The sequence below is a fragment of the Psammomys obesus genome, unplaced genomic scaffold (assembly GCF_907164565.1).
Source record: "Psammomys obesus unplaced genomic scaffold, mPsaObe1.curated_primary_1811, whole genome shotgun sequence".
In the NCBI taxonomy this organism is placed as follows: Eukaryota; Metazoa; Chordata; class Mammalia; order Rodentia; family Muridae; genus Psammomys; species Psammomys obesus.
The window spans coordinates 3,002,867-3,025,390 of NW_026596443.1; the positions used below are offsets into that span (position 1 = coordinate 3,002,867).

At 38.7% G+C, this 22,524-nt stretch overlaps 1 protein-coding gene across 4 annotated transcripts in view; it reads right to left on the reverse strand.

Moving 5' to 3' along the window:
* The window catches only part of Ppp1r12b (protein phosphatase 1 regulatory subunit 12B), a 213,103-nt gene that overhangs the window by 30,582 nt on the left and 159,997 nt on the right, over positions 1-22,524 (reverse strand). The window contains exon 1 of one of the 4 annotated variants that reach the window (XM_055598058.1): positions 17,565-19,395. The exons of the other annotated variants lie outside the window; for them this stretch is intronic. Within the exon in view, the coding sequence (XP_055454033.1) occupies positions 17,565-17,666 (102 nt within the window). The 5' untranslated portion in view covers positions 17,667-19,395. Of the gene's footprint in view, positions 1-17,564; positions 19,396-22,524 lie in introns of those variants that run through there. 4 annotated transcript variants of the gene reach the window in all.

Consider the following 22,524-nt stretch of genomic DNA (forward strand, 5'->3'; position numbering starts at 1 on the left):
ATGATATATATATATATATATATATATATATATATATATATATATATATACATGCCCACTGTTACAAGGACAAGGTATTGTTACAGTGAGTGCTGTAAAGTCTTAAAAGTCCTTACCTGAAATTCACACACTCTCTTGTTCCCAGTTAACGTCTTGGTGCTGACAGGGCCAGAATATGGTTACGGGTAACTAGAGCGAACGGTTGCCTGTTAGCTGACTGTTCATGTTTCTAAGTGAGATATCCTTGGCTGGCTCTGAGTTTTCATTTCTACTCTTCTACCCATGAAATTTAGGCAAGTAGCCACTATCCACTGGCAAAAGTTACATGTGATAATTGGGAGGAAATATGTTTTTTAAAAATGTTGGTCCCAGGTGGGCCTGGTGGTGCATGCCTATAATCCCAGCACTCAGGGAGGCAGAGGCAGGTGGATCACTATGAGTTCAAGTTCAGCCTATTCTCAAAGCAGCTAATGCTATACAGAGAAACCTTGTCTCAAAAAACAAAACAAAAATGTGGTCCCTTTCCTCTTTCCTTCTCTTGCTTCTCCAGCTATAAGGACACTGTGCTGATGTGGTGTGGTAAAATCAACATAGCACCGCTGAGCCAGGAAATTCAACTCACATGCAAAACAATGCTTTAATTTCTCTCACACTCCTGGGCAGAAGAGCCTTTAAACAACAGCATGCCAATGGGAGCCACACTCTGCAGCCTCTCCAGAGACAGGCTTACATTCTTGCTTAGGTATAAAGAATTCCTTGTGTAAAACTAAAGAGACTGGCTTGGGGCTTTCATTTGCTTCATTCTGTTGAAACATAAGCATTTCTACAGAGTGTGTACAGACAGTCAGGAGTCTGGTGAACTTTCTAACAATTAAGTCATGTTAGTATAACTGACTTCATTTTCCTAAAATATGGTTCCTCAATTGGAAATGTTTTCCCCCCACCTCCAGTTCCCTATTTATAAATATCCTGCTGTGGAGTTAGATTTAATGAGACCTTCAGCTTTCATTTCTACTGTGTGGACTCTGGCACCCATCTCTACATGATTAAAAAGCTTCTCGCTCCATTATAACAGGAAAATTAGAGTTTTTACTATGTATCAATCATGGGAACTCCATATAATAAAGTGTGCTAATAAATTCTATTGATTTACTGGTATAAGAATAGCACATAATTAACTTTTTTCCACTTACAATGTTTTAGAATCAAAACATGCTCCATCATCACACCCAAAGGAAAGTTCTTACACAGTTATTTGACTACACAGTATAGCTGTGTATACTATACACTCCACAAAAGATGCTGATGTAAACTACAAATAATTAAAAATTAAAAACCACAAAGAACAGGTTAGTGCAACAGTCAGAGAAAGCCCACATGGTACCTAGATATGAATGGGCAGACTCCACAGGTGAGAGCATGTGAAGAAAGGCAATGCTGATGAGCTCAGACTTATGATGGTCACAACAGTTCTTGCCGCTGCACTCTTCCTACAGAGGATTCTTACAGACAACCACCTAAGAAGCTGGTGAATAACCACTCCTGCCTACCTGGAACCCTCAAAGCTAATAACAGGCATGTTAAGATTCTCCATTAGCAATTCCTTTCTGGTGCCATTTTGCAGAATGTATGAGGAAGGAGTGATCCAACAGACAAAGCAGTAGCTGGTCCACTTAGACCCAACAGGGTGGAAAGAGCATTCTGAGTTAATCCTTGACTGTTCCTAGAACATCTCCTTTTACTTTACTTGGGAGCAATGTGGAATTTTTGTGATTCTGACTGTTGTATTCAAAGGCTAGCTCTAGCAATGTCCTGGAATACCCAATCCAACCAACTACGGGAGGATATATAAATTTCCTCAATCTCAGAAGTCAGTGAGATTTGGGTGCAGTAGAAGTAAAATAGTTATTTAAATATAAACATTATTTCTAAAAGAAGGAAAACAGACTTCTAAAGGAGACAGTATTTTTCTTTCTTTTTCTTAAGAGTTATTTATTTATTTATTGAACGCATATGAGTGCTCTGCATGTATGCCAGAAGGGGGCATCAGATCACATTATAGATGCTTGTGAGCCACCACGTGGTTGCTAGGAATTGAACTCAGGACCTCTGGAAGAACAGCCAGAGCTCTTATCTGCTGAGCTATCTCTCCAGCCCAGAGATGGCATTTTCTTTCTTAAAGAAAAGGCTTCCTTTAAGTTTATATCCTAAGGAGAGCATGCTTATAAACTGCAAGGCAAGACACATGAAACATATAAGGCTTAATGTTCAATTGCTTAATTCCTGATAAATCAGCTTAGGTTTCTGAATAATGCGTCCTGATTTTCACTAATGAACACCTCTAGAAAATACTGATTTGTTTTCCTTCTTGAGAGCTTACATAATTGGAGAGTTGATTAAAAACAAAACAAAACAAAACAAAAACACTAGTTAGACTCAGGCAGAAAAGCTTTTGGTATCTTGGGTAAGGTGCAGAGTGGCTGATTGATATAGGAGACTTAAAGTCAGCTTTTCCTCTTAATTCTGTTGTCACTCAAACTAAGCACATTTCAACTGTTAGGCTAACATGGCTTCTCATTGTAGAAAGCTGCCTGCAAACCCTACAGGGAGACTACTGAGTCACTCTAGAGAGAAGTAAAGTGGCAGTGTGCCAAAATGGTCTCAGGGGAACAGTGAGCAAGGAAGTGTCATCAGAGGCACACACAGCACACATCAGGGAAATGAACACGGAAGGATCCCACAGAAAACGGCAGGTGATAAGGAGAAGTTCTAAGACAGGTTAGAGACCCCAAATGAATCTTCACTCTTCTGGAGACTAGGAATGGCTGGTTCTCTTACTTCTGGCCTCTGCAATTTTTCTTTTAAAAGCACAACAGTTACATTTAGTCCACTCTAGAGTCTAGATATCTTATCTTTATAAAATAACATTACATATTTCAAAAATTGAATCTTCACCCAATTTTCAGGTTAACCCACAAATATATTGCATCATATGTTTTAATCAGGAAGTCTTTGAAAGAAACATTTTTAAATGTTTTTGTTAAAGATCATTCTCACTCAAGACAAATGAAAAACGGTCATTGAGATGGTTCTCTGGTATGTTTGAACTAGATAAAAATTGTTGAGAGAAGGGATTATTTTCACAGCTTTAATAGCTCAGGTGGAGTCAGTAGGTACTGGGAATGGTACCCTGGAGCAGAAGAGACATAAAGCTATTGATAAACCAATAGGAATCCAGTGAGCTGAGCAGAAAAGAATGACGAGCTGGATAAAATATGGTTTGAGAAATGTCCCAAATTAAGAAGCAGGCTCCTTCCTTTCATGCCTCTTGAAATACTCGATAACAGCTCAGGCCTGCTTCTAATAAGAGCAGAGTGAAGACTGCCATTAACTCAGATGGCAATCCTAGAGAGGGACAGGAACCAGGATGGTTTTGATTTCTGAAATGAGTAGGACCTCCAAAACACCAGAGGCTGGATTAGAAAATCCCCACAAGCTTTTAACTTGAAAGTTATCAGGATTCAGAAAGGCACATAATTGAAACCAAACTCTTTCTACCAAGTTTAAAATAAAAAGTCATGGCTCTGGAAAGCTGGGCCCAAGGGAAAGGAACAGACCAAGTCACATGTCTACTGCCAACGTGGAAACTGCTTTAACTCATGTTCCTTTGGAGTCAGGGTCTGACCCCATAATGATGGGAAAAAAGTCTATTTACATTTCCAAAAGAAAGACTAAGCAGAAGGAACATTTTATATCATGTTCTGTATTCTAGCTGAGCCAGGGGAAACAAGTTGAGCTATTCTGGGATGCTCCACAGAGAACCACCCTTTCATTTCAGAGTTCTCAGCCTGAAGGCTGATGAGAAACAAGCCAATAGAAGTGAGGCTGCAAGGACAGAATTTAAGACTAAATTACAGAGCCCCTGAAAATCTAATCATAATAACACATACATACACACACACACACAGTTAACAAACTATTCTGGTTTTCCCTATATGTCTAGGAAAGACTAAAGTGTCCTAGCCTGTACCTTAAGGAATGCCCTGCATAACTCAAATGGATAGAATTTCAAGGACAATATACTGGTCTGTGGTGTTAGAGTAGATCTTTCAAAGTCTGTATCTCCAGTAAAATAGTTAAGATCTTACACAAGTTTAAAATAGACAAATGGAAAAAGAACAAGATTTGTGTAAAGATGTGATCATGGGAAAGACAATGAAAGAGCTTTATTAGTTCCCCTACATGTGCATAAAAAACATTATTTTCTTATTATCATCAAAGTTTCAACTGTATTAGTTTTCTATTACCATCAAAACAAATGGCCATAAAACTTGGGATCTTAAAACACGCATTATCTCGGTTTTATAGGTCACAGGGCTGGCACTGCTCTAGCGGCTTCTTTGTTCTCTGCCTTTGAGCTCATTAGACAGGAGACCCCGAAATCCTGCAGCTTATGCTGCAGGTCCCTGTGGCTTTTCTGCATTCAGCTAGTGGCCACTTGGGGCTTGTGGGAATGTCTACATCTCTTTTTACTCGAGAGCCCCTTCCTCCCTCAATCCAGCAATGGCAGATGGGTCCTTTCCACACTTCATACTTTTTGCCCCTTTGTATATTCAGGCTCATGTGATTAGATCAAGGCAGGCCCATGTGGGTGGAGTGGGGGATCTGCCTATCATAAGGTCAGTTGTGCATACAATGATTATATAATCATGGGAAACCTATATTTTCATAAATACAGGGTCTAGAGATTAGGCCAGGATATAATCTGAGAGCCATTTCCAAGTTCCTCCTTTAACAACAAAATATGGTCCAGTTAATAATATCCTGGAAGAAATATGGCCTCTCAGCTACAGTGAGTAACAACATATATTCAGTAGTCAAACAATGTTAAAAATACTGCCTTATGCTAGAAAAAGTTCTCATTCATGTGAGTGTATGTGAGAGACAGTAGATTTCTAAGAAAAAAAATCAGTAACATTTAAATCATATATACAACTTCATAATAAATTCCTTGATTTACCTTTACCAACTATTAATACCTATGAAAAAATAGCTAAATGAGAAAGTCACATTCACCATATTTATTGTTTATATCATAGCTATTTCTTTTTCTGTTTTATTTATTATTGTATATGGGTGTGCATGATGTACATATGTGGGGATAGAGGACAACTTTGTGGCATCAATTTTTTTGTTGTTGTTAGAAACTGATGATTATTAAATAAATCCATGATCATAAATAAGCAAAAATGAGAGAGATCACCTTGGGATTTGACTTATGTTTTAAAAATTATTATTTTACTTTTTATTGATTCTTTGTGAATTTAATATCATGTACCCCAATCCCACTCATCTCCCTGTCCCTTCGTACCTGCCCTCTGCCCTTGCAACCACCCCCCCACCTCACAAAAGAGGTGGAAACCACGATGTGTCACAGGGTGTTGTCACACGGTATGTAGAGCCTTTTGTCCACACTTCTTTGCTTGCAAATGTTGTTCACGGCAATGAGTCATTGGTCTATTTGGAGGCCTCTGGCTTCTGCTACACTATCAATACTGGATCCTCACCGGGTTTCTTGGATATCCTGCTGTTGCCCTGTGTCATGGAGACCCTGCAGCTTTAGATCTGTAGGACCAGCCCCTTCACATACTCCAGCAGTTCACAGATGGAGTAGATGTTGGAGTGGGTAGCATAAATTCTACATTATATGGATCCCAAGAATCCAGATTGGCTTGTCTGGCTTGCCAGTGCTTGACCCAGTGAGCCATTTCTCAGACTCTATATTATAAATACTTAGGGAAAATGTCATACACTAGATAATGACTCCTTACTGGTTTTTCATTTGTTTCGTTAGTGTGGAAGAAGAAATGTGAATATATCTATCAAGTAGTATTACCCTGCATCTTCTACTATATCATATACATTTTAAAATATAAATAACTGGGGTTGGCAAGACAACTAAGTGGGTAAAGGTCCTTGCTACCAAGGCAGATGACGTGAATGTGATTCTCCAGAACCCGCCCTGTGGAAGGAGAGAACTGACTGCTGCAAGTAGTTCTCTGACCTCCATACCCATACTGTAGCATATGTGAACACCATCCCCAAATAAATATAACAAGTAAAAATACATTTGTTACATTATAGAAATACTCATTTTCTGGTACATTTATTAAGCTCCCAAAATGTTATTGGGATTTTACAGCTTATAGTTTCTGCAGTTTCCAAAGAATGTCTGGATTATTTTTGGAGTTAGAAAAAAACAAAAACAAAACAGAGAAACCCTGTCTCAAAACAAACAAACAACCCCCCAAACCAAAATCAAACCAAAAAACAAAATGTACTTACCTTAGAAGGAATTATATGAATATACAAAGTCCTCCATAAAATATTTGAGGCAAGTAATTTTTTAAAGATAATTCTAAGGTCCTTAGAATGTATTTATGCCCACACATGTTTTCTACCTATCCATCAATGTGCTGTCTCCCACTGCCAAGGCTTTACTCTACCTAGGGCTTGGATACACTGGTGTACACAGCTACCTAAATATATATTGTAATCATTCAAAAACTGGGCAGTAAAGACTTCCCCTCCAAAAGCAGTTTGTTAACGTTGAGGACTGGGGCTGTAGCCCAGCCTCAGAGCACTTGCCTCGCATGAGCTGAGCACCATCCTCAGCACAAGAAAAGAAGCCACTAATTTAAGTCTCCAGCCTGGCATTGAGGCCCTGGAGCCCCAGTCTTCAGGTGTCCTTGTGTTTCTCTGAGTGTCCAGATCTCATGATTTCCTCAATAGATCACACCTCTTTAAGGCAGTAAGCTCCCCATGTCCAAAGCCCAAGAAAAGATGTTTTCTGCTTGTTTGGTTTTTGAGACAGGGTCTTACTATGTAGCTCTGGTGGCTTTTAACTGTGGCAACTCTCTTGCCTCTGCCTCCTGAATGCTTGGGCTACCAGCACACAACCATGTCTTTGTGTGCATCTGTGCGAGTGAGTGTGTTTTGTTTTTATGAGACATGGTCCTATATGCCAGAAACTGTCTTCAAAATCACTATGTTGCTACATATGCCTTGAACTTCTAATCCTCCTGCCACTACCTCTCCAGTGTTGGATGACAGACCTGTGACACCATGACTGGCTGGCTGAGATGGTGGATCGATCCTTCCTTCCTTCCTTCCTTCCTTCTTTCCTTCCTTCCTTCCTTCCTTCCTTCCTTCCTTCCTTCCTTCCTTCCTTTCCTTCCTTTCCTTCCACATAGTAAATGCCATAGTTTGCTGAATAACAGTTGTTTAAATTTTATATGGACCAAACTGTTAATTAAAACTTTGAAAGGGGCTTCCTAGATTTCACATCCCAAGAGAAAAGAAGGGGTGACAAGGTGGTTCAACTGGTAAGGCATGATTCCAGCCTGTTGACCCAAACCACAGAAAGGTCAGAGGAAAGAACTGAGTTCACAAAGCTGTCCTTGGACCTCTGTTCATGCACTGTAGCTCACAATACACACAGTAGTAGTGTGTCTAAGCTACATGAGGCAAACGTTATTTCTCAGTAACTTCTACAGATAAGGGAATTCCTCTTTTTAACTTTTTTCTTTTTGCCTCACAGAAACCAAAATATTAACTCATCTATTTTTGGAGCTATAGATATACTAGTGTGATAAACAGGAATCGTTTTAATTGGCTTTGGACAACTTCATGTTCAGCTTTTAGTTCAGAAATGACAATCTCTAGCATGTAGCCCCCGACTCTTCGAAACAGTGAAATTGTAAGCAGACAGCAGTGTTCATTCTGTATTTTCATTATGTACCTGTGTCTTGCAGCCTTGCCAGTGATGTAGAGTAATAAGTATATAATTACAAAGTCTAAGATATGGCTTTCATTTCATAAGCAGGCCTATAAGATAGAGCAAGGCAAGAAATAAACTGATTGAAGGCAATCAAGGGTCAGGTTCCTACAGTAGACAAAAAGGTAGAGTCATACTGATTAGAGATCTTAGACAAGGCTTAAGTAGGGTTACAGACATCCTAGAGTCTGAAGCTGGTGTTCATTAAAAATGACACAATCATGTGTGACTTACAGAAAAGCTGCCACAGGTTAGGCCTTTGCTAGAGCCAAAGTTACCCTATAATGTTACTCTGTCTGAAAGGTGGAGCTCCAAGAGATTAACAGCACCCCCCACAAAAAAACAAAAAAACAAAAATACAAAACACAAAAACCCCCAACAAAAAAACTAAACTAAACAAAAACTTAACTAAAAAATTATTATTCTACTTTTATTCTTCCACAGGGAAATGGAATCTTCAAATACACAGTTGTTTGGATTTAGGGTCTCCTAGAGCTGACTGGATCTACTAAAATGTAGACCTCAGCAGAAGAAACAGTGTAGCGGATGGGAGGATAGAGTCCTTCAGCTAAGGAGTCCCTAAGTAATTCATGCTCTACTACTTCCAAACTTGTTACAGCTTAATAGGTTCCAAGTTGCATTATTTGTTTAAAATTTATTTACAAAGCAAATTAATAGCATAAACAAAATAATAAAATCACTCAACTATAAGACTCTGTTTTTGAGTGCTAAAATGGCTTTAGAGTCACAATTTATATATATAATTGACAGATACACTAGATATGGTGTGGGCTCACACTACCACAGGGCATGCCATATTTTTTTTCTCTTTTCCAAAGGCAGGAGCCAATAGCTTTAACCAGACTGCAAAGTAATGAACTTAAGTGGCTGTAGTCAGAAAAGGTAAGTAGGAAGTGGACTGGATCCATAAATAAAAGGTTTCACTTGAACGTTAAGGAATTTATTTGCTCTTAATTCTAATTTTAAAGTTCCAGTTTTAAAATGACATAGATTCTTTTTTAAATGTCTGTTTCCCAATTATTCTGTAAGATTTTCCCCCTCCTTTAAAATAGGTTGAATTGCCCTCATCTTCCTTTTCAAATCAGATTCAATAATCAGGAATATGGGCAATCATTTAGTAGCTAGTTCATGGAGTCATAGTGGTTTCATTGGAGCAGTTGTACAGCTTAGAAGAAAGGTTCTGGATCCTGACTGCTGCTATAGCATTTTCAGTTATGAGATCTTAGATAACTGCCTAATTCCCTCTGTCTCAACAGTTTCATCAGTGAGATGGGGATATTGGTACTCAGTGTTTATAGTTACTCTTAGGAAATAAATAAGGTAGGAAATGTAAGTGCTTGGCACCGCACTGGCACAGTGCATGCTGTGTAATGACAGCTACTCAAAGTGCTAGTTTCTCCCATATTCCCATGCTGCCTCTCTTGTCCTTCTTTGGTCCTTTGATTCTCCCTCTGCTTGATCACTACTGGAGAGGTTAAGAACAAATAAATTCCTCAGCACTCAAGTGGAACACTTGTGTGTGTGTGTTCCAGCCTACTTCCCATGTATCCCTTCTAACCTACAGCCATTTAAGCTCATTATTTTGCTTTGTATATGTTATTCTTCTTCAAGGTAATACGGAGATTTTTTAAGATTTACTTTCATTTACTTTACAATTTAACTTCAATCTAAAATATTATCTTTTCACATAAACTTTAAAAAGAGCTATATTTTGATGGCATAATCAAAGAAGCTTGTTGGATCAGGGGCTGTGAAGATTCCTCAGTTTCAGATAACCAATACCCAATGCATAAAAAGGTCAAGTTCAGACTTTAAAAAAAAAAAAAAAAGAGATTGAGGGAAAAACCAAGCCAAGTTAATGTAAATGGTCTGGGAACTTCTTTAAACTGTAAAAACACAATCCTTTGCTGCACACTACTACGTTTTGAAAATAAACTAGGATTCAACTGAACACTCACAGCCAGTTGACTCAACTTCCTCAGCTTCTGGATCCTTTGAGAACAAAAGCTTATTGCTGTAACAGTAAGCTCACTCCAATGCTCCCGGCAAAGAAAGAAGACACAGAATCTGCCATCTTACTACATGAGTCGGAACTACAAACACTGCCCACCTCTGCTGTTGGCTGTCACTTCCGCTTTACACTTAGTCCTTTCTTTATGGGACCTTTTGTCCTTTAGACTTTTCATAGCTTTAATCATTACTATCAATCTCTTCAGTCTGAAATTAATTTATTAGGTCTTGAGCTCTAGATCAAGTATAGGTTTAATATTTCTTAACCTGAAATCTGCAGGATCAAAAGTATCTTGGATCTTCTCTCTCCAGATTTTGGGACATTTGCACAAAAATGTTCGAGATAGACCCTCAAACAAGAAGTTCACTTGTTTCTTATATACTGTAGACATGCAGCATTCAGATGCTTTTTTGCTATTTTTTAGTGCACCTCCATTTTTACTGTGACATCAAGTCAGAAGGGGATTTTTCTCCTTGTGACAATCGTGTTGGCCCTCAAAGTTTTCAACTCTGGAGACTTTCAAATTGTAGCTTGGGTAGGTTAGACCTTAACATTTTCTGAATGTCACTATCCATACATTCCATAGTCTTATTCAATCAACTTTAACATAAAGCCACTTTCCCACTCAACACCTTTCTTCCTCTCACATTTGCCAATTCAGTGTGTTCTCTTTTTTCTTTGTCACTTTCCTGTGTCCTTCCCTGCTCCTATACCATCAGCCCTCAAGTTTTGTCAGCTCATCATCTAAACCAACAGAATGCTTCCCTGTGCTTCCTGGAGAATGTTTCAGATCTGCCTTGTCTTACATGAAACCCTGCCATCGGGGGGATAAGTGACTTGAACGTTTCCTGTTCCCTCCAGCATACAGCTTCCAACGCTTATTTCTCCAATATGCAATTTGGATCACAACTCTACTTCAAGTCTTCAATCCTTTGGTCACAGGATAACTCCCTAAATCCTCAGGGTGAAAGACTAAGAACCAGTAGGCATGGTCCCTTATTTCCTATTATATCTTTCTTTTTTTTCTTTTTTCTTTTTATTAATTACAGCTTATTTACTTTGTATCCTCCTGTGGCTCCCTTCCTCCTCCCCTCCCAATCCCACCCTCCCTTCCTCTTCTCCACCCATGTCCCTCCCCAAATCCACTGATAGGGGAGGTCCTCCTCTCCTTCCTTCTGATTCTAGTCTATCAGGTCTCATCAGGAGTGGCTGCATTGTCTTCTTCTGTGGCCTGGTAAGGCTGCTCCCCCCTCAGGGGAGGTGATCAAAGAGCAGGCCAATCAGTTCATTCCAGCCACACTGAACTGCAGCTCTGAAAACAATGCTGTATTTTCTCACACTTTTCTCCTCTGTAACATGGGTCTTCTTTGTCATCTAGTTTCTATTCTGCAAATATAAGGCAAACATTTTATTTTGCCATTTTATTCTGCAAACATTTTCTACTTGATTCAACTAAAATATTCTGAAGCTATGTTCTTATTAGAAAATTCATCTCTCTGTGATATGAACTTTGTTTTTATCTCTCCAATTAGAGAATATGGCCTTCATTTATGAATTCCAGCACCCAAAATAGGGGCTACAACATAACAGATACTCATAAGATGTTAACCGTGAGAGGATTAATAGTAGAAAAGGTTGTTTGGTATGTGGCACAGGCTACAGTCCCAGTTACTTGGAGAGTTGAGCCAGGAGGATTGCCTACAAATTGAAGACTAGCCCAAAAGAGAGACCACATATTAAAACAAAGGAGATGACTTGCTAGTGAGACCACACATCAAAACAAAGGAGATAGCTTGCTACCTACTTACCATGGGAGCATGGGAGCATGGGAAGTAGAGTGGAAAGAGTGGGACACAGCTTGCAGGAAAGAGGCTAATGTCTTCAAAACTCCCAGTCTTTCTGACATACACCTTGGCTTCAGAAGCTACGTGATCAAGGCTCTCTGTAGGAGATGGATTAACTAAGCCAGTATGCATCTACTCAGAACTTGAGTAATGGCTTCCAAAGGGAATCTGCTTTCACTCCTACAGACTCCTACTGCCCAGGAGGATTCCTTGGTCTGAAGAGTCACAGTTTATTGACTCTTCTTGAGTGGAATAAACAAACAATAAATAGTGGCTTTAAATTAGGTAGAAAACAATGGCTAAATATTGCACCCTAATTACCCAGAAAAATGTTTCTCATGATGAATTATATATAGATATATGTTGAATTATATATATAATGATAATGAATTATAAGTGGAGTTCAATGAAGAAAAACACAAAGGATTCCAGACTGGTAATGCCCCAGATGTAGTAAAGAGCATAAAATAATATACTATAAAAGTTTTTGTTTGCCTGAGGTATACAAACCACCTCCCAAGGCTGATCAATAACCAAGGTTGAAAAGGGAAGAGGTGGAATGCCCTTGTCTTGAAAATCAGAAATCCTAAATAAGTTCTCATGAAAGCTGAAATCTTTTATCATTTAATTTAGCTAATGTAATATTTAGGGTGATTATAAAATAAAGTAAACAGATTAACTGTTCCCTTGGTGTACATTAGTAGTTGGTATGAAAACAGTTACAGAAAATCTTTTCAATTGAGATGTTAGAGCTGAAGCAATCCAGACTAAATGCTTGTGATCTTGGGTTATAAATACAGGTCAAATCCTGTATTATAAGTAAAATTTCAATCAATAATTGCCCAATTAAACGATTCCTAGGATTCAGATACTCAGATGCTGATCTACTTACTTCCCGATGTATTCAGCACAGTTAACACTACATAAGCAGTTTGGATATCTACTAGCACGTGCACACAAATAAACATGCTATATTTCTTCTCTCTCGCTCTCTGTCTCTCTCTTACACACACACTTCTTTTTTTGAGATTTGATCTTGTTATGTAGCTCAGGGAGACTGGCTTTAATCTTGTGATTCTTCTGCCTCAGCCTCCTGAGGGCTGTTCTCAGTTGTGTCATATTATATTAAAGGGGCATATTTTAACTAGCAACTAAAACTTTGATACTAAATATATGTGGCTCAGAATGTTTAATTTTTTTTCTTTTTAAATTTTGGTAGCATTGGGATTTAATGTAGGTCCTTGCACATTCTAGGCTCTGACTAAGATTCCTCAGCCCTGGGTTGTCTTTTGTTTTTAACTTATTTTGAGTCACACAGGCAGTCCTTGAACTTGTTGGTCTTTCCGGCTTCTAAGTAGCTGGGACCACAAGTAGGCCTGGCTTAGAATTTTAATGCTGAAAAACTGCTCTGAAAAGAAGCCATTCTGGTACCTATACAAATCATGCATCCTATGCTCCAGCTGCTTGAAGGTAAGAAACATCATTATGCTTTCCCAGAGTAACAAATCAAATGACAGATCAATAGCTCACAGAGATGTTAGACCTGAAGCATTCAGACCAAATACTTCATATACAACTTTAGATACAAATTTGGCAAATTATGAGAAATGGGTGTGGATGCCAAAGAACCCATTCACAAAGTTACTTCATTAATTCACAGAAGACTCAAACAGCAGTGCTACCAACATAGCCAAACCATTCTCAGCGAGAACTGGAGGGGTATAGGAGGATGAGGAGGACAAATGGACACTTTTACTAAAGAAGAGAAAGGCTGATGGTTTGGTCATTTGTTTTAGAGGAGACAAGGTCTTATTACATAGTCAAGGCAGCCCTTGAACTCAGTTATGTAGCCAAGGCTAGTCTCAAATTTGTGATCTTAAATTTTTTGTCTTAGCCTCCTGAGAGCTAGGTTTATAGGCATATGCCACCACCACACCAGGAAAGGGGTATTTTTTATTTTGTGTGTAAGAATGTTTTGCCTATATGTATGTATGTATATCAGATGCATGTCTGACACTCACAGAAGTCATTGGCTTGCCTGGGATTAGAGTTATGAATGGTTGTGTCAGCATGTGGTTGCTGGAAATCAATCCCTGGTCCTATATAAAAATAAGTGTTCTTAATAATGGCATCATTCTCTAGCATTTAATAGGGGTATTTAAAAAATCATGTTTAACAGGATATAGTTTATGTTCAGAGAATAAAAATATTATTAAAGAATATGAGTGGGCAAAAGTAAACATGAATCTTGACTGTTGAAGACATGTACTTCCTTCTGCATATGTGTGTTACTTCACTGGGGAGAAAGCCACACAATATGCAGGCAGGCAGTAGTGCTTTTATTTTTGTTTGCTTTTACATTTATTTATCTATGTTTATGTGCATGCACATGTATTTGCGCAAAAGTCAGAGGAAAACTTGTGGGAGTTGGTCCTCTTCTTCCATTGTTTCCTGGGGATCAAACTCGGTCATCAGGCTTACTGGGAAGTGTCTTAACCTACTAAGCCATCTTGTTGGTCTGGATTAGACTTTTATATTATTAAAAACTTCACAAGATTACTAAGTACAGAAATCTGGCATCACACAATTCAAAAAGCCTCAGATACTGCTAAGAGTTCAAAAAGTAAAGGTATGTGATAAAATAGTTTGTTTTTACACTCATTAAAAATCATCCTACCTTTGTTTTCATAAGTTAAAAATAATACCTGTTTAATTTATGGGGCTTCTTGAACATTTGTTGAAGAAGAAAATGTTCAAAATATTCTGTATGTAAATAGCTATTATTTAAAAATTCTCTGAGGACATTTTCCTTATATGGAAGCATTTCATAATTAGCTCCTTTAACACCACTAAAATAATAATAAATTTTTAAATACTTGTTTAAAAATTCAGTCCTATTTTGAAGAATGTTGGATTGAGCAGGGTCTTTTCAATGATGCAATCTTCAGTTGAAAAAAATATACTGAGGGTGGGGGACTTGAAGATATAGTAAGTAGCCAACGTCTGTACTGAAAAGATCTAGTCATTTTTTTTAAGAGAAATGCAAGGTCTACAAGGTCTTGGGATCTGTGATGTTTTTTGCTCCAGAGGGCATGACTGGAATTTAAGAACCAGTCACAAGAGATTCCATTATGGCCTGTCAGCTGCCTCCCTTGGTCTACAGGCAGTAGCATTCCTCTTCCCTGCAATTTCAGTTTCCTATGTCCCTACCATGGAGTTCTACAGCTACCTAGGTTTTTAAGTGTTATCGTGGCTGGTAAGCAGGTTTTTAAACTTGACCTTAAAGTTTATTTGCTTGCACTCCAGTATCGTTGATAAGGGTTTTGAAAGTAGAGAACACTGAGCTTAAAACTTTGCTGCTTACTATCCAAGAGACGCTAGGCAAGCCACGTCCCTTTTATGTAACCCATTTAACAGCCAGTTTTTAGGGTGGCAGAGAACCAACCTGTTGCAGCCAGGTATCAGAAGGCAGATGACCACAAGACCACAGTAAATGCTCTGTAACGCATAGCCAAAACCCACATACACCCAGTTTTCCACAGTATCCTAAGTAGTCAAACATGAGAGTAAATGAATGAACTACTGAAATCTCATGAGAGTATTCTTAGCTTGGTAACTAGTCCCAAGAGTAAACAGCCTCCGAATTACTTTTGCATATCTTTTTCTGTCTCAGTCATAATGGAACACGAATGCCATACGATAATCAACATTCTCTATATAGTATGGCTCAATCCATCTGGACAGTGGAAACTGGTTATAGTAAGCTATTGTGGGAATCTACAGCCACCAGCTACTAAAACTGGGAAGTAGTCTCTTACTAAACTTACCCATGTTTTTATTTCCTGTAATCTAAACTTTCAGATTTTCTCCCACTGTGCCCTGTCTAAAGGCAGGGGTGGGAGGCAGGAGAGTGAGGATGGAAAAGGTGTAGGCAGGGAAGAAAGAAGCACCAAACTGCTAATGAAGGAATGAAAAAATAAAAAAGTGCGGTTGCTAAACAGGCACCTGCTGAGTGATCACTGGTGTCACCTATGACTATGGGAGCTGTGGCTTCAATGACTGAATGTTAGCAAGGGGCTCTTTCTTCACAGCCATACAGAGCCATACTCTTGTGGAGTATGATGGGGCAAGGCAGCAAAAGGAAGCATTAACTGAAGTAACGGCATTCAGTTTTGTGTACATCAGTTAGAGGCCATCAGAAAATATACAACAACTGCTGCAAAAAGTGCCCAGAGCCCTTGGAGTAAAGGGGGTCCTGGTCTACAGGGCAAGAAACACTCCTGGAGCCCAGAAGCTCAACAGTAGAGACACTACACCACAGCCTCCTTTGGTCCCCTCACAAAAAGAACCACGAGAAAAACAGTTTCATTAAGATTTTTTTTTTTTTTCACTCTAGTAACTAAATATCTCTGGCTGGAGTCACAGACCAACAGGCGGCATCTGAAAATCTACTATATGATAATTTACACTTGGAGAGAGACACTGAAAATGAAAATAAAACAAGAAGAAGCCACAGCCCTCTGAGGGTTCTTTCTTCCCATGGCTCTCCAAATAAGGAAGCCTGACTGCCCTCTTCTTACGCTGTGTATACCTTCTACCACAATCTAGCTCCTAAGAGGGAACTGTTCCTTGAATACTACCTAATATGCCCATCAGGGCTTCTCTCTGCTCATTTTCCATTTCTTGCTTTTGCCAGCTTTTGACCAAGGAGGACACTAAATTAGATACAAATGTCTCTGTGTTAAAAAAAATTCAGCAGAGACAGTCACCAGAGAAAATGGAGAAATCCTAAATGGCCCTGCCTAGGATATCATAAGCACCTTAACCCAACTGGTTGTCAAGGTTGGAGTTATTTCGTTTTCTTTTAAGCAAGAAGTTTCCTGATGGTATCTGAAAGGTTGCAAGCATCATTAAGGCTAATTCATTCTGACTTTTTGTTACTCATAGAGATATATAAAACAGGCAAAGGCATACGCTATCTCATGCACATACATATGAATATACATTACAAAAGATGACAATCTCATGCACACAGATTCATGCCACTTGGGAGCTTTTTCCCTTGAAACAGCATTGATCCATAAAACACAGCAGCTAAATATGGACAAAAAAAAAAAAAAAAAAAAAAAAAAAAACCTAAAGAAAATCTCTGTAAGATATCGTGAACCCTAGAATTTGCTAGGCATGGTGGCACATGCTTTTATTCCCGGTACATGGAAGGCTGAAGCAGGCAGATCTCTTTTAGCCTAAGGCCAGTCTAATCTACATAGTAAGCTCTAGGCCAACCAAGGCTATGTAAGACATAGGGTTGTCTGTCTCAAACAACAACAACAACAAAAAACCCCAAGAACAAACAAATAACAAAGGCCAACCAAAGCTACATAGGGTTGTCTGTCTCAAAACAAACAAACAAAAAACCAAGAACAAACAAATAACAAAGGTCAACCAAAGCTATCTTGGACGTAGGGTTATCTTTCTCAAAAACAAAACAAAAAAACCCCAAGAACAAACAAACAACAAAACCAACCAAACAAAATGAAAAACTAAACAGAACACATAAAGCAAAAGGATCTCCAGAATCTTATTGCCAAGCAGTTTACAACAAATTAAAAGCTAAAAGGCAGAAGCCGTAGCCTGAATTTAAGTCTAATTTTACTTAAGACAGTATCAAGTATTGTGAATCACAACCTCTTTAGGAAAGCTAGCTGGAACTTTACTTATATTTCCACTTTTGTTGAGTTCTCTATATTCTGAAATACCCCCTTTCTCAGTATCAACCTGCAAGTTACATATAAACACACTTCCCACCTCTGACATAACAATGATCAGACATAAATTAAAAAAGGCTTACACGGAGTGTCTTGGCAGTCGGAGAGGGAGATGCCGGGGGAGAATCAGACTGTGATTTCCTATTCCGTGTGAACTCCTTACTTCGTGTATATAAAGAGGACATGGTTCCCAGGGATTTAGACAGACACTCAACTTCTGGATTCTTCACACAGAACTGGGAACTGTCCCGGTAGATTACTCTTACAGAATTTCTCCTTTTGCGCTGGTACAAGATGACTTTGGAGAGAACTAAATAAAGGATAAAAGCCGCCTTGCAGATTACAGTCTTGAGCTCTGAAGCAGTCCACAGTTACAGAGTGTGAGAGTTGTATCCCATCAATATTCCAGGGCAGCTTCAATCACAAGCATGAACAGTAGAAGGCATGTGTCAAACACCACCTTTCATGCCTAGGCTGACTCCTTGATTCTGTCCAAAGGTCACTTCTTACTCAGGCTGGCTCGAGAATAAAACCCGAATCTGGGCTCCCGATGACTCCAGATTAAATCCCAGAGGAATGATGGTTCTGGATCTTGCTGCAGATGAGTCTGGAGACAAGTACTACCACTTTATCCAGAAGGAAGACACACAGGTCCTCCAGAAGTGTCCTGTCTCCCTCAGCCTGATTCTACTGCACTGTGTGGGTTTGAACTGCTGTGCTAAACTCAGGTTAAACAACTAAAACACAAAGAAGGAACCAAGAGTTTATGAGAAGGAAGCAGCAGTCTGAGGAAGCAAAGCTTTCCTAAGTCCTTCCAGACAAGCTGCCTTTGCTCTAAACACTCAGAGTCATACGCACATCTTTCCCCTCCCCTCTTCTATTTTCTGACATTCCAAATCCCCATTCGCTCAGGGAGGAATGCTGGAGAGTAGCCAAGGGCAAGGATTCACTTTCAACCCAGAACTTGGTTGCCACTTGTAGAAGGAAAAGAAAGCTGTTAGCTTCTAGGAATGGAGGCTACGGGCATGCCTAGGGGCAACCTCACAACCTACAGCAGTTTCTATCCCAGATCAGTCAGCAGTTGCCAAAGGCTGATTTCTCTAAATCTTTCCTCTTTCTTTCTTTTCTTTTTCTTTCTTTCTTCTTTCTTTCCTTTCTTTCTTTCTTTCTTTCTTTCTTTCTTTCTTTCTTTCTTTCTTTCTTTCTTTCTTTCTTTCTTTTTCTTTCTTTCTTTTCTTTCTTTCTCTCTCTCTTTCTCTTTCTTTCTTTCCTTCCTTCCTTTCTCTTTCTTTTCTTCTTCTTTTTTTTTTTTTTGCTTATGAGAACAGTGATTTTCAACTCTCATATCTCTCAAGTAACAGCCCAGACAGAAATATAAAAGTACCTGCAAGCCTTTTATGTGATGTTCTAATGCCTTGTCATTCTTGCATTGTGAGAAAGAACAGCAGTTTGAAACTCTGGCTCACTGCAAACTAAGCTCTGTATACTGGCTAAGTCTCTAATAGAAACTGTGTCAGAGTTTCTTAAGATACCGCATCAGGAAGGAGTAAGATTTGAAAGAAGCATAAAGGAGGAGGGACACAACAATTAGTAGTACATGGTGGTTTTGAAACATCAAGATGACAGGACTCAGCAGCACAGAGAAAATTAAGAGTTAACAAGAAAGGAATTTCTTTGCTGGGCGTTGAAGGAGTTTGGATTTGGCCTTGAAGAAACATCTCAAATTTAATCTCTTGCATTCTGTTGTCATCACTACACTGTCCAACATTTCTAAGCCAAATGCTTTCTAAGCCAATGGGTTTATCCTCAAAGTAACAACTCACTTTCTTCCAGGCTCTTGGAAACTCTATCCTACCCTCCCTTTTCTACATGAAATTTACACTTTTTCCCCCCTTAAATCCTTCCAACTAATGACTCTTTTGCCTTGATTGTTTTGATATCTCTTTTATTCCAAACACTAATTTTGTGAGATTAAATAAGCAAAAGTAATCATCTGCTTCGGGGGTTAGTTTAATGAATGCAGTTTGAAACAGATTTATGAAGAAGTCTTGATTCACTTTCAGTCTGAAAACAATTCCTTAAGACTCGCTGATTCAACAAAAGGCTAGAATTACAGGCCTCATCTAAAAGGCCAATTATTGTGAGAATTCTTATGTATAAATTTTTTTGTTACATTAAGTTTGTCTGATGTGGTGGACATGTGTCATTGTGTGTGTGTGTGTGTGTGTGTGTGTGTGTGTGTGTATACATATAAGTCAGAAGACAACTTGGGAAGCTGGTTTTTTTGTTTTGTTTTGTTTTTTGTTTGTTTTTTCTTCCACCATTCCAGGGATTGAACTCAGGTTGTTAAGCTTAAAATCAGAGCTTTTATCCATTGAGCCATTTTACTAATCCCTGATCTATGAACATTACATTATGGATATATCTTACACAGTTAACCCTATCAGTATGTTGAATGAACATTATCATGGTTACATTATTCTTTAAAAAGACAGTAGGAACAATCCTGAGAAGCCAGTTTCTGTACCTGTTTCTCTAAAGTTTATACAGTAACTTCACTTACTAGCAACTGGAGAGGGACCATAAACCTCCTTTATTATTGTTTGGTTGGTTTTTTGTTTGAGACAGGGTTTCTCTGTGTAGCCCTGGCTGTCCTAGAACTCACTCTGTAGCTGACATTGGCCTTGAATTCACAGAGATCTGCCTGCCTCTGTCTCCAGAGTGCTGGAATTAAAGGTGTATACCACCACTGCCCAACAACCCCCTTTGCTCTTAAATGGCCATTCTGTCTCTTCTAACTTATATCACATATCTGTTTAAGGAAGTTCTAACAATGACAATTTTTTTTTATACCATTTAAAGTGTTTTCATATATCCTATGTCATCGTCTCCCCTCAGCCATGCTGAAAAGCACATTGTTATGTTATTGTCTAATAGATGAGGAAACTCAAGCTCTAAAAGGTTAAATGACTGGGCTAAAGTTATGCAGTCAGCAAGAAGTGAGCAGAACACCACCGTCGAGGATAAGCTCTTGCTGATTCAGGTGAATAAAAGTGATGTGAAAAGGCCTATCTTTATCTACCAATCAAGGCCATCAAGGAAACCAAGGCCTGCAAGATGATTTGGAGAATCTGAGACACTCATAAGAACACACGAGATCTGGTCCAGAGAGAACTTCTCCAAAAAGTTTAATCTAAACTCTTTGTTCCTTGCTTCTTTGTGTATAAATATTTTCAATTTGCCAAAACATGTATTGTTCCTTTCAGATAAAAAAAATTAATTCCTCCATGAAAATGAAAGCATCTTTCATATCAAGTAAAAATAACTAAAAGGAAGGGTACTCATCTGCAGTTATATGGAGAATCTAGTTTTCAAGTCATGCACCTTTGTAATACGGTTTCTATGGATATGATACTACAAAGATTCACAGAGTCAAACAAGCTATCTTTGTCTCTATACTGGCCCACCTTAAATTTTAATGGCCAAGGACATTCTTGGTACCTACCACCACTCACACTTTAGCCCCTGGAAAGACAATCAGGATATAGGGACATCTGAGATTAAGAACTGCTCTCTTCTTTGCTTCCCCAGGCAGGAAATCTTCAGCTGATAACAAAAGCTTTTCTTTCTCAGATTGAATCAGTAAACTGGTTTAAAAAAATCCCTGGAACAGATTTCCATGACCTAAGCTTTGCAGAAGACATTTGTTTAAAAAATAACTTATGTCCGAGAGGCAGGACACAATGATGGGCTCAACTGCTTTATTCCCACAAAAAATAAAGGGAAAGGGTTGGTGGCTATAAATGAATTAAGAGTCCAAGGTAGTCAGTTCTCTAACTACAAGAACAAGCCAACAGAGGGTTTGTATTTGAGCTGATATCTACCAAATATATGAACCATGAATGAAGACCCTTACTTAAAGAGGGATCCCAATCAGAAACCCCACTGAGTCAACATTCCCAAAACTTACAGGAAAAAAATTAATGAATCAGCTGTTTTCTTGTTCTTTCTTATTATTCATATCAAGAAAATGAAATGCCATGGTTTAAAAGTGATGCTTGGTAAACTGCTTTGTTGGTGATGTCCCTATTAGTGACTATGCTCCCACTGTGATGGTGAGTTTTAATCATTAACTTGACACAGTCGAGAATCACTTATGAAGACAGTCTCAATGAGACTGCCCCAGGTTGGCCTGTGGGCTGTGGGAAACTGTCTTGATTATAAGTGACGTAGGAAGACCCAGCTGAAAGAGAGAGGCTAGTTTGGGTCCTGCACTGTTACATAAAAGAGAAAGTGAACTGAGTACTAGCAAGAATGTACACATCCATTTCTCTCTGTTCTTGACTGTGGATGTATGTGACATGACTAGATGTTTCAAGTTCCTGTCACCTTCATTTCTCAAGTATGATGAAATGCAATCTGGAACTGTAAGCTAAAACAAACCCCTCTTCTCCCACCTGGCTTTTCCCCCTGGGTATTTTATCAAAGCAAGAGAAAAAGATACCCACCAAACTGTACTTGTAGTGAGAGAGCATGTAGGCTTTACAATCACATACCTCAGGATGAAAGCCAAACAGTTCTTTAACCTCAGAGTGCTTTATTTGGGTCACTTCCAAAATGGTGAACTATAATGTGCAGTTATATGGTTTAGGGTTAATATACAGAAAATTAACAAAATCATAAGCCCTGAAATCAAGGGAAGATACAGTGATGAAGCCATAGCCTGGGTATAGTTATGGGACTGCATTCATACAAGGACAATGAATAAAAAAAAAATGTACTAAATGTACTAAAGATAGCAGGAAACAGATTGAAAGTAGTGATATGGTTCATGATTTTCAATATAGATAATTAAATGGAAATGTGTGCATGTATGTAGTCCCTTGCTTCTGCTTACTGAGAGGGCCTGGAAAGAGCAAAACCTTGTAGCATTTGGAGACCAGCATCTCAGTTACTGTTGTTGAATGCTATTCTCAACTAAAAAACAAACAAACAAACAAACAAACAAACAAACACCCCAGCGCTCCTGGGAAAATGGCTGAT